The sequence below is a fragment of the Aphelocoma coerulescens genome, chromosome 1 (genome assembly GCF_041296385.1).
Source record: "Aphelocoma coerulescens isolate FSJ_1873_10779 chromosome 1, UR_Acoe_1.0, whole genome shotgun sequence".
Taxonomy (NCBI): Eukaryota; Metazoa; Chordata; class Aves; order Passeriformes; family Corvidae; genus Aphelocoma; species Aphelocoma coerulescens.
This window is the reverse complement of record NC_091013.1, coordinates 94,741,916-94,754,246: the sequence shown is the minus strand read 5'-3', so window position 1 is coordinate 94,754,246 and position 12,331 is coordinate 94,741,916. Positions and strand designations below refer to the sequence as shown.

Sequence of the window (12,331 nt, the reverse complement as noted above, 5' to 3'; positions counted from 1 at the left end):
AATGTTTTTTTAACTTCCTTAAAAATCTGCCAGCACTGTTCCATGCCTTGTTCCTGAGGGCAGACTCCAAGGAGATCCTATGGACCATCTCCTTGCAGAGCTGGAAGTTTGCTTTGCTAAATCTCAGTGGCATAAGTTGACTCCTCGCCTGACTCATATCCCTCAGGACATTCATGCATGATAATTTCAGTTCATATGCAATACATGCATTCAAAGGCTATTTCTGTCAACAAACTGATAAGATTGGGCTTCTTTAAAACTTCTTCCTTCACAGCTGTAAAAACCACAACTGTTTTGTCTCTAACTTACCTGGAGTAGCTGTACAGCCTTAAAATTAGAGTGAGTCTAGTGTTGCACCATGAGGCAGCAAGGAAATCTGAACACAACACACCTCTTTACAGTTGATCTCATTTACTCATCTTACAGTAAAAGCTACAGCCCTCTTATCTTCAAGGTGGCTTCCTGGCTAGAGACTTCATGTCTACACACTACCCCAGAGCAAGCTTTTTCTTTTCTAGCCAGTAAAGTGTAACTTTTCTATGTTTCTCAGAGAAGTTAATGTTTCCGTCACAAAGAGCACATGGATATTTTTATGAACACAAAACATAAAAGGAGCATGAAGGATTTACCTGTTGATTTTGGTAGGCTGTCACTGTGGTGAAAACAGTCTCAGGGAAGTTGAAGGTTTTCACCCCATCTCCTGAAGGAACTGGCTTTGTAGGAGAAAGATCACTGCTGAAATCCTTGCGGATGACATGAACACGAGGCTGGTACTTATGCATTGAATGTAAGATTATCTGAAGAGAAAACAAAAGGAAAAGGACTTTTTTTTTTCTCCCCAGATATTTTACACAGCATCCATATGTACAAAAAAAGTGGATGGAGTAAGAGCTAATAAGAAGAAAATTATCCTTTTCTTACAAGCATGTACGAGACAAAGTTTGTGCTATGAGCAGAGAGAAAGCTGCTTTATAGGGTCAGGCAACAGTTTGAGGAAAAGCACTGAAATAGGGAAAAAAGCTCCATAACTCTGGAGAGCAGACACAGACACGTGCCCAACAGGACACAGGGGCATCAAGGCAGAAGCAGCACCTTCTTGAGTCTGAGAGGAGCAAGGCTGGGACAGCAGGCACCAGGATTAACTTCTAACTTACATGGCCTTGATCATCAAGCTCGTTGTTGGTCAGCTTGAGCTTGTCAAAACTGACCACCTGCCTCATCCAGGTGTCTCCAGAAGCCAGGGAGTCAGGGTGGATGTAAACCCTTGGGGGCACTGGGGAGTCAGCATTGCCAGCCACCATCCACTTGGAGCTGTGATACACATACCTGAAAGAGGAAGGGTAGGTGGCTAAGGGAGGTTGTTGCTCATGCACTGTAGGAACGTGTCCAGGGTTCTCCCTCCCCTGCCACCCTCATGCACCCCAAGCTCTCATTTGCAGTCAGGGGAGAATGTGCTTTATTGCAACCTCCTACCTTCTAAATGAAAGCCAGATTACCCCTGAACCACTTGTTCAGATTTGACTCCTTATTAAAACCACCTTGCAGTTATTTTCCCTGTAAAACTCTGCCACATGTGCCTTCTCAACTCCTTAACCCTCTCTGAGCCAGAGTAAGAGGCTGGAAAATATGGGTAAACAAAGTCTTCTCTGCAAATATTAATAAATGCCCTGCAATTTCTGGAAATCTGCATTGTATCTCATACCAGACTTTGGAAAACACATGTGGCTTCACCCAGAAAGGGCAATATCCAGTGGATACCAGTAAAAAAAATTGATAAAACAGAATTTCTGGTTTGGAGTGTTGCAAAACAGGAAATTCCATACAGTATTACATACATTGGGATTAGAGAAGAAAATTATTTTTGTGTTCCTGGCCTTTTGTGATCTTTTGTGTTCCTGATCTAGCCATCCTATATATGCCATAAATTTCTCTACCACAGCTTTGCCTAGGCACTTTTTTTTCTCCCCTGCAGCTCCTTCCCTCTAAGGCATTTCACAAACAGCTCTGCTGACACCTCTGAGTTCTGCCCTGTGCTGCCCCTCATTGGGTCTCTACTCAGCTCTGCTAAGATGTTTCAGTCTTTATCTACAAACAGTTACTCATTTCCTGTGTTTTCACAAGAAGGGGGAAAAAAAAGAGAAAAAGATGAGTCTTTTCCTTTCGTGCTAGTTTGCTCTATGTGGCTGCACAAGCTGACAAGGACAGAAACAAAGGGTAAGAAAATAAATGTATTTTGAATGTCAATGTTGTTAGAACCACCCTCTTAGAAAGAGAAAAAACATTAAGCTGAGTATCAGAAGCTATCTTGCTGCTTCCCAGGAAAAGCATTTTCCTGAGAAAAACTCTGTACAATTTGGGAGCAAAAATGTAGGATTTAGCATTTGAAGCAGAGGTTCAATTCTGAATCCTTGAAATGTGGTTCAGTCAAGACAATTTGGAGAAAAGACATGCTCTCAGGGGTCTTTTAATAAGAATACATAAATCATCTCAGTCTGGGGAGTTTTCTGGGATGCAGAGGATCATGAGTTTTCCAGAGTATTTTTTAAGATCAGAAGCCCATTAATATCAAAGAAATCTCTTCTTCCTGTCTTTAGCTCAGCAGTGGAAGGTTTCTCAGTGACTCCATACTGGAGGTCAGGGACCAATATTCACTGAGGCTGCTGTGCTGGACAGTGAATTCTTTTGAAACAGAAACCACCCAATCCAGCTCAGGCCAGACCTGAGGTGCCTGGCTTGGTTCAGCTGCTCCTTGCCCATTTCTTTCTTGCAGGAATGGTTTTAGGGGCTGCAGAGTCCCCATTGACTTCAGTTATCAATTCCCTCAGTCATTGCTAATCGTGTCAATCACGAAATGTGTGATAGGGATCTCCTCAATTAAAAACTGCTATATGAAAAGAGAAAGGTTTCATTCCAAAAGTGCAAGAGACTGTATTAAAACTCCGTGTTTGTGTCTAATGATTCTGGTCAAATCAACTGTGTTGGTGTAAATCAACAGGGTCTCCTCCAGCACACATTTGCAATGGTGTTTAATGGCAGGTCTTTCCTAGGCTGTCATTGACAGTAAGTTGTCACCAGATTCCTACCTCTGCCCCTGAAAAGCTTACCTGTATCTCTTGTTATCCACAGGGACAATGTCCATGGCAATATAATACTGCTGGTGGGGATCCAAGCCTGTAATTTTCACCCTCATGGCTGGAAACATTCTCCTAGGAAAATAAGAGTGAAAATAAGGAAGAAAATGGTGAATAAGGAAGCTGAAGAGGCTCCTTACACCTCTCTGGCACCAGAAGCATGCTACTTTACACATCCCAGTCCTTGGCATGACTCCTCTGGGCTTGGTGTGGGTAGAAAAGATGGTGCTGGCACTGGTTTGAATCTTAAATTTTTTCCCACTTAGAAAAAGGGGTAACAGGATAACAACCCATAATTAATGATAAAATACTCACAGTAAAGCACTCTGTTCCCAGTTCCTAGCAGACAGTTTTGCTGTGCTTCACACAAATTGTCCTCTCTAAGGCATTTCTAGGATGGGCAGTGTACCTTTTACCTCCTGTTTTTCCCACTGTCCATCCACCTCTAATTCTTCTCTCATATTCCATCAAACACAGAATCACTTTAGTTCTCTTTTTTTGGAGAATGTCACGTTTCACTCTAGAGTTTGACAGTACTGAGGTAACATTTAAAGCAAATACATCATCCTGACAGATCCTCTCATGCTCATGTTTATAGTTATTTAAGAAAAAACTTGCCTCAAATTAATCTGCTTATTAGGAATGTATTTCACATTCGACAGAAACACTGGCATTATTGTCATGGTTTCCTTGAAGTCCTGGTAGTGTTTTGTGCAATCTTTTTAATAGGTGGTGTCTTTTCTATGCCCTATGATCCAGATCTATCTTAAGCATTTTCTCCTGATAGACAAATTATGGAACTCTACACCAACAACAAACAATTCCCAGCTTTTTCTTCTTGTCTGAGCACAAGTTCAGCTCTGCTAAACACAGTCACTGTTCTGGAAGTGTTTGTACCTAGGCAATTATTTCAGAAGAGAACAGATCAGAACAATTTTAACCTTGAAGAGTGTTAGTGTTAGTGTGGCTATGGCATAATTTCTCCTTCCTAAATTTTTTATGGTGGCCAGAAGACCAATTTCTGTTCTACACCTCCCTCAAAGAGCATGCTGAGGAAATTGCTTATGCCATATTATATTTGCAACTAATGTAGTATTTTTACACCTTCATAAATCTGAGGAGCAGAACTGAATGAGGTGCAGAAGGAATAGAGCAGCACTGAAATCAGAGCAGAGCACTGGAAGAAATCCTCCATTGTTTCACTGACAGTTAACTCAGACCTGAGGTGTGCTCAAGTGGCTTCTCAGCCTTTATCTGAGAAAAACTTAAGTTGAGGTCTTATAGGATGGTGTTACTCAACTGAATGACTTCTGCCTAGAAAATACAGAGCTTTGGTAGGAGAAACCACAAAAGTACTGGATGCTCATACACAAGCACATTCTGCTTTTCTGATAAGTAGACATATCCTTACAGGATGGAAGTATGTGGGTGGAAGGAGGATATTAAAGGGCAATTTAAAATCACAATGCCAAAACAGTAGGAAAGTATACAAGAAATGTTGTCCACTGTTTCTAGGAGCCATCCCTAGAAACCATCATGACACTTTCCCTTCTATTTAGTGAGGAGCAGTGAAATGTCAGAGAAGATTTAGTTCTCCTTCCAACATTTCTGTTTCTCAAAGTACTGCTAGTGAACACAGCCTGCAGGAGGAAGAAAACAGGAAAGCTTGTGTCAGCACCTCCAAACAAGTCTCTCAAAATTTGCATGGCAGGGATATGACCATGAGAATCTATTTCATTCTTTCCCAGCCAAGCCACATACAGCCGCTTGCAGAAGAGGGTGGGAAGGAGGAAGAGGTTGATGCTCAGCCTTTGCCCTACCCACAGCTCTTTCATTTCAGGCCACACTGAGAAGACAAGATCTGACTTATTAGTAACTGCATCTGCTTTGGAAAAGGGCATTTATCGTGGGGGGTGGGGAGAGCACCACGCCACAGCTGCCACAGCACAGCTAACCTGAGTTATGAGAGACATAAAACTGTCAGAAAAGTCATCTGCAGAAACCCTTCAAGGAGAGAGCAATTTGTGCAGCTGATGGTGTGAGTTTGCTAGTAGAATGACTTGCAGGAGGGAAAAAGGGAATAATGGATTAGTCTTCAGTGGCTTGAGGGCATTACCTTGTTTCTGCCACAATGGCTCATTACATCTGCCAGGCCAAATGGGTACAGGATGTGGCATTTTATAGTCCAGCTCTCTTTAATTAGAGAGAGGTGGCTTGGGAGCAGCTAAAGAGGTAGGTCATGTTTCAGAGGGTTGATGAGGAACCCATGATTAAATCAGAGTCTCTTTGGATCTAAGTCTGCACACTGTGTTGGGAAAATTGAATGCACTGTGTGTCCCAAGTAGCTCTCTCCAAATCTGCAGCCCTGTGTGAAGTTGCAGTATAGCCTGTGGGGTTGTTTGCTTCTGAAATACCTTGTAAAAGATTACCACAGACCATTCAGCAGGCTTAGAGGCTAATCTCTAAAATGATCGGAGAGAGCTCAGCTGATCCCACTGCTTTGTCTAAGGTTTAAGTGCACTTTTAAAGTTTTGTAAATTATTACTGTTTCTCTTTTTCTGTGGTGTAAAAGTAACTTAGGTTTCCTTGCCATAAAGATGTGGCCTGGAATTGTCACAGCAGGTCTCTGGCACCATTGCTGTGTGTAAAGGGGGAAATGGAAAAGGCAGAGGCTAACAGTGGAGATTTAGGGATGTACTCGTGTGCAAGCCTGGTTAAGTCCCTGTCCTCTGCATTTCCTCTTGGCTGGCTCTTGGTTGCCCAGAGGCACCAGCCTTATAGAAAACAAGAGGCTCAAAGGTTTGGAAGGAATTCAGGCCATTTGGATATGGCTGTATTAATAAACAGTCAAGAATCTTTCATCTAGAAAGGTATCAGCTTCATAGTCAACAGCTACAGACACGAAGGCTGTCTGTTTTCGTAGGGAACATGTGATGACATCTGATATATTTTAGGAGGAGGTTTTATATCAGCAGCAGTTTGAGATGATCAAGTTATTTATATTTTAGCTTTATCACTCAGCAGGAAAACAGGCTTCCTAAACTTAGACTGTGAACTTACACACAGTACCCTTTTAGGGGAAATACGATGTGATATGAAGTAAGTTATTACAACTGCTTTAGGACCACTTAGAAGTATTTTAAAAAGCATTTTAGTAACAACCACGTGCCTCAGTCTACTCGATTTCTGTTTCCCTCCATAATGAGAGTGATGTTTATGAACATCAAATGCAAAGAAAACTAATGATAGATAAAGTTGATTAAAATAGTATTTGTCAGTGCTGTAGGGTACTGGTATTAAGAACCATGTTTGGGAACTTTCAGCAAAAGAAAGAAGTAGTTGGATGGTGGCAGCTAGCAGTATTTTTTGGTGGTGGTGGTGAACATTTCCTTTCAAAATGTAGTCCAATTTTCCTTTGTGGAAACTGGTCAAAGAAGGAGGATCACAGGTATACCCCCAAATGGGATATTTTTCCTAATAGAATAAAGCCTCAGTCTCTTACCCTTAAGTTAGGAACTTAGATAAGATTAGACTTGTATAAGGGTGACATCTATTAAATGCAAACCCTGAAATGAAGGGATGTGCTCTTCAATTGTAGCAAAGAATATGTGTCTATTTCAGTAATAGACAGAGCAGTCATTTCCCAGTCATTAAAAAAATCCAGTTGAGAAACTCTGCAAAAGAATCTGATTTAGATCTGCAGATCAAGTGTGCACAATGTTTACAATGTGTGTGAGTTTACAGGGCAGCCTGAAGTTACCCTTGTTATTTTATATCTATATTTCCTTGCATTTAAGGCTGATGCCAAATGTGTATTTCTTTAAAGAAACAAATATGTGAGGAGTGAAGGAAAGGAAGGCAAGGCAAGGAAAGGAAAGGCACAGGAGGAATGCCCTTCTGCTTCCCACTGCAGCATGGGATCATGTAGAGATGTGTTCTGAGAGGAAAAGCTGAGGGCAGGTCTTGGTAGCAAATGGATTTATTGTTTCTGAGGGAGAGGGAGACCAGCGGATCTTCTCAGTTGTTCCTAAAAGGGACATTCTTCTGGAAGCTGGAGAAAGCTTATCTGGCCCACTGGGCCAGGACCTCTAAAAAGCAGTTTGGTAGCTGTGGCCTCCCAGCCCTTGCTCTCAGAAGTCCTCTCCATGGGCCCCTTCAGCATCAGCAAAGCTTCATTACAAAATCCCTGCTGCTGTCTCCAACTGAGGAGCGCTTTGGGACCCGCCCTTCTTTCCACTGGAAAGAAAAAATAACACCTGGTAATGTAAACAGTTAAGTACATGCTACAAACAACTCAGACTCATGATTTCAGGGAGGCAAAGAGACTGCAGGCAAAGTACCACTTAACCTATCAGGAGGCACAGAGAAGTCAGGAGAGGACAAGATCACCTGTTTCACTCACTGATGGCTTTTTCCAGTCTTACTACCGATCCTGGCCGTCAGCGTTTCAGTTTGAGCCATCCTGCAGCACAGGATGATAACTGTGATATGACAGATGAGATCCTTTCCCCCATTGCTGAGATGAGATCCTGGCTCTGTGACAGGTAGAACCTGTGTTCCCAGAACAGTACCTCTTGGATGTGCTGGTATGCATGGTAGCACTCATCAAACCACCTCTGTAAACAGTAGGCAGCCATTCCCTTCCAGAGGAGGACTCCAAGCACTCCCTACAGTGTACTCCCCCAGGAACAAGTGCACCTCGTTTCCCACTTTGGGCAGCACTTCTGTGCATCAGTTAACTGACAGTTACCCCTGCAGCTCAGGTGACCATGGACATTAAATAGGGATTGTAGGGATGTGGAGAAGGTTTCAAATTCCCCCCCTGATGCTGCCAGTATGATCACTGTTAGTATAGGGGAGCAGAGAAAAAGAGTTAAAAAATATTTTAGGACTAGTTGTTCAAATCAGTATGACCTGGGGCTTAAGATGAATTTATTTTATTTTGTACGGAGTCTAAGTTTGCCTTTCAAACAGAAAGGAGATAAAGGTAATCACAGATTTGAATGATTGCAGCTGACAGCCATTTGCATCTTTTACACAAGAAACAAAGGAGTCTTGTTATAAGCATCTGATTAAAATCTAAATAACAATGTTTTGATGGAAAGGAAAAAGGAAGAGTTATAAGAGAACTGGAGTAAGTTTATGGAAACAGACAAAAAAGAGACATCTATAAATACAGCATCAGGAAAAGAAAAAAAAAAACAAAGCAGAATTAGAAGTGAATGAGAGTGGGAATCTGAAAGTCAAAAAGTGCAGTGTGCCTGACATAGGCAGGATATAGCTCCAGAAATATGTTTGAAATAAGAGCGTAGGTTAGAAATTAGCATTACACAGCAAGAGCAGAGAGACATTGTGGGGACAGGCAGGAACCAGGCAGTGCTTTACAAGTCATAGAAAATTAAGGAGCAGCTGTAGTTGTAGGCAATAGTCTGTAATTAGAATGACTTTCAAAACAAGGCGGCCTTATGGGACTCAGAGTTTCCAAAGACAAAGCAACAAGAGCAAAATCTTCTGTGGGGAAGGAAGCAGATTCAAATTACACTGTGTGTCTCTAACAATTTGAGTAAGTAGTAGGAAATCTTCAGGAAATAACACCAGTTCTGCTATTTATGCCAGAAATAATAAAATCTAATCTCTGGGATGCATCATATATCATGCATCCCACATGGAGAAACAGAATTACTAGACCCAGCCCTCACCCATCACAGACACGTCTTCTCAGAGAGAAAACTGCTTAACCTGTTAAACTGTTTAACCATCTCATTTGCAAATTCTATCACATCTGTACGGACCATCCACTATAAACAGGTGTATTACCTAGAGAAACTGCCCAGCTCTTCATTAGGCTTTGCAATGATTAACCTACAAATGTAGTCAACAGGAAAAAAAAAAAAAAAACAAAAAAACAAAAAAAGCAGCCCTCCAATATTGTTAACATCACTTCTGGAGAAAAACATCATCAAGCAGAAAAAACCACATCTATTTGGTAGTTACATAGATTTTCTGTGATCAGTGATGTGAGAGTTGGCCACCAGGATTCATGTAATTACAAGCATCTCCTTTCAAGGAGAAAGAATATTATTCAGGATTATAACGAATGTATGATTTGCACAGGAAGTTATGACTCTGTTGTGATACATGAACTTCTGTAAGTGAAAAAATTATCCACACTGGAGCTTGCAAGATGTCAAAAAGGTCAGCTACTTTATTCAGAAATGAGTGAGCTGCCAAGATCCTCTTCATACCACTAAGTTCTGGCCATTTTAGTTTGAACTGGTGGGCATAGATATATCTATGCTGCTTTTAGGTCTATCTACTCCATGTATCATCAGAGAATTAATTATAGTTAATCTAACAGGTAATAATGTATTATTTTAAGTTTCTGAAACAGCATAGTCCAGGGACCAGGACAATAAAGCCAGAAAGAAGGAAGTTGGTTCTTCCAGTGCCATATTTAGTGATGTTGAACAGATAACTTAAACTGTTTAAGTCTCAGTTTCACCACCTATGAAAAGAGGATAATAATGATTTTCTCTGTGTCTGCTTTAACATCGGCAGAGAAGAAGTGTTGCACAATAGCAAGTGGTATCATTCCTGCTCCTTTGCCTCTTCCATTGGAGGCAGAAGGTCAAAACGAGCAGCCCACTCTGTACTGATGCAAAATGCTTCCTGTGGCACTGAGATCTAAAAGTGGGAGCTGATCTGTCTCTGATAACATTTTTCAGGGATCATGTGGGTTATTTGTCCTGTGTAACTCCCCTTAAATTATCTGCACTTTCTGGGGCTAGGGAGCAATAGCGCTCACTTCACAAGAATATAAAGCAACAAGTCGAGCTGTTCTGGCAAGTTTTGAGAGCACAGACATGAAACAACGCTGTAAACAATAGAGGACCGTGGGTTTTCCCCAAAACTTGGGTAAAATTTCCCTGCTGCATCCCTGCGGCAGAGTCGGGACAGCTCCCGGGGCGCACCCGGTGTTTGCTCGCCGTGGCGGGCTCTGTCCGTGGTGCTGACGCCCGCCTTCCCCGAGTCAATCGGAATTAAAGCCTCATTAGGTGGAGGTAAGAAACAGCCTGTGAATGCAAACGTGCCTAAAAATCCTAGTTTAGGGGCATCTAGAAGTGTAAAGCTACCTCTGGGTTGTGTTTTGGCAAACAGACTCCTAGCCATTTTTGAACAGTAGTCAGCAGTGAAGATTTTCCCCTTGGCTAACCTGTCATGGTGAAGCCTTCCTTTTTAAAAAATCTGGCTAATTAGTGGCTCTTCCTAACCTCAGCTGTCGTGGTATCACTGCAATAGCAAAGGAAAACATTAGGCTTGCACAGTTTTATACAGGAAGTCATTAACACTGCATCTATTTAGAACTGCAGGAAGACATTCATTTGGTGCAAAGGTGAGTTTGAATTTCACTGTATTTGAGATTAAATCAATAAGCTCGTAAGTGCTATGGAAACTTGAAAGGAAACTCAAATGGCTCACCCCTAAATTCATAACTCATCTTAAATTCAATATAGCCAACAGTACAATGATTGTTTCCTGATTTATTTGTTCAAAGGAACAACTATCTGCAATGGTTTCCTGCAGCTGCCAGTTCTCCTTTGGAGCCACTTATTCAAGCAGTCATATGAAACAACTTTACCTGTCTTAAGAAAGCTAATACCAGATACAGCTGAGAAAATGGCCCATTTAATTTTTCCTGTGTGTTTATCCTTTTGGATTATCAAGAAGGGAAAAAAATGTTTCTTTCTCAAAAACACAATGAAATAAAAATTGGTTTGTTTGGTTATGATTTCTTTTTTAACTAGACAGAAAGCCAGAGATGTCTTACCTGCCTGCTTTCGTGATGATCATCTCTGTCCCAATGTCATGAAATCTTTTCCAGAGGTCTGCACACTGCAGCTCTACCTGGATCTCTTCCATGGATGAAGGTGGAGGAGGCTGAGGGCCTGAGCCACCAGATGTAAGGTCAGAATGGGAGCCAAATGAGCAGGATGTCCTTTCTGCCAGCACCTCCGTGTCTGACCCAGTGCTCTGTTCCGAGTCTGCAAAGTAAAGAAGCCAGGTAAGGCACTTCAGTCCTACCTACTGTGTGAGGGGTAAGAGGAGGAAAGAGGAAAGTCAACACAGGAAGTGCTAAAGAATAGTACAGTGGCCTTTTATATGGGATATATCTGTCTATATACATATATACATAAGGTTTTTTGTGATTTATATCCTGATTTGGAGCTTTGAGTTTCCAACATGATATCTGGCTTTTTTTTTGTAAAGTTTTAGAAACAGCTGAAAAAAAGACCCTCAACATAAAATATAAATAGTAGCAAGCTGTGGTGGGAGTACAAAATATAGATGAAAAACAGAAATGAAAAAGAATTAATTCAACCTGTTGTTTTAAGCTGAGATTAGATGGGATCCCTGGAAAACTCCATTCCATTTAATTGAATATTCTCCTGCAGTACTATTAAAGACTTAGTTATTTTTAAACAACACAGGTTTTTTTCTGTCTTTGATATCTTCATCATCAAAAACAATGAACATTTTTTTATTTTGCTATTTGGCAGCACCGTTCTGGAAAGGTGTTTTATTGGCTCCAATAAAACTTTTTTTGAACAATGATATTTCCTGGAAAGATAACCATGAAGCTTTTGGTGAGGAAAATGCTCTAGACTAATAAGGGACAAAAGAAGGTGATAGTAAACATATGGAATATGCTGCCAAGGAAACAGTTGAAGCAAACTGCAGAAAAGATCACATGACACAACCTCCTGTATGGGGGAGAAGAAGGAAGTTTTCTCAAAAAATAAACAACCAAACAAAAAAGTGACGTTCAACTAGTTTAAAAGTCCAGGCTGGCATGTTGAGTCAGGTGACCATTTCTTCACAAAAATGATTCATGTATTTATTATGTATATATATGTTGTATGTATTCAGTCCTCCTTTTCATGCAGAGGGCTAAGGTGAAATTTTGCAAATAGCAGTGTTAGTTTGCAACAGCTTGCACACCCACACAGCATCAAAATTACTCACAATACATTCTGCAAAGCAATGTGCTGATGTTTTGAACCTTATTTTTAATAAATTTCAATTGTATTATGTAGATGATAAGAAAAGGGTAAAATTACGTGAAGCACTCCATCAAATGGCTCAGGAAGAGCTCTATGGATTTCAAAGAAGGTACAGAAACAGTATTTAAAGTGTCCTCA

The 12,331-nt window shown here is 41.0% G+C and overlaps 1 protein-coding gene across 4 annotated transcripts in view; it reads right to left on the bottom strand.

Moving 5' to 3' along the window:
* Positions 1–12,331, bottom strand: part of TBX15 (T-box transcription factor 15) — an 88,670-nt gene that overhangs the window by 23,972 nt on the left and 52,367 nt on the right. For 3 of the 4 annotated variants that reach the window (XM_069019141.1, XM_069019153.1, XM_069019171.1), the window contains exons 2-5: positions 10,960–11,173; positions 3,105–3,206; positions 1,155–1,326; positions 630–797 (exon numbers count right to left, since the gene is read on the bottom strand). In XM_069019141.1, coding sequence (XP_068875242.1) covers positions 630–797; positions 1,155–1,326; positions 3,105–3,206; positions 10,960–11,173 — 656 coding nt within the window. The remainder of the gene's footprint in view (positions 1–629; positions 798–1,154; positions 1,327–3,104; positions 3,207–10,959; positions 11,174–12,331) is intronic. The other variant, XM_069019162.1, reaches the window with a different exon arrangement.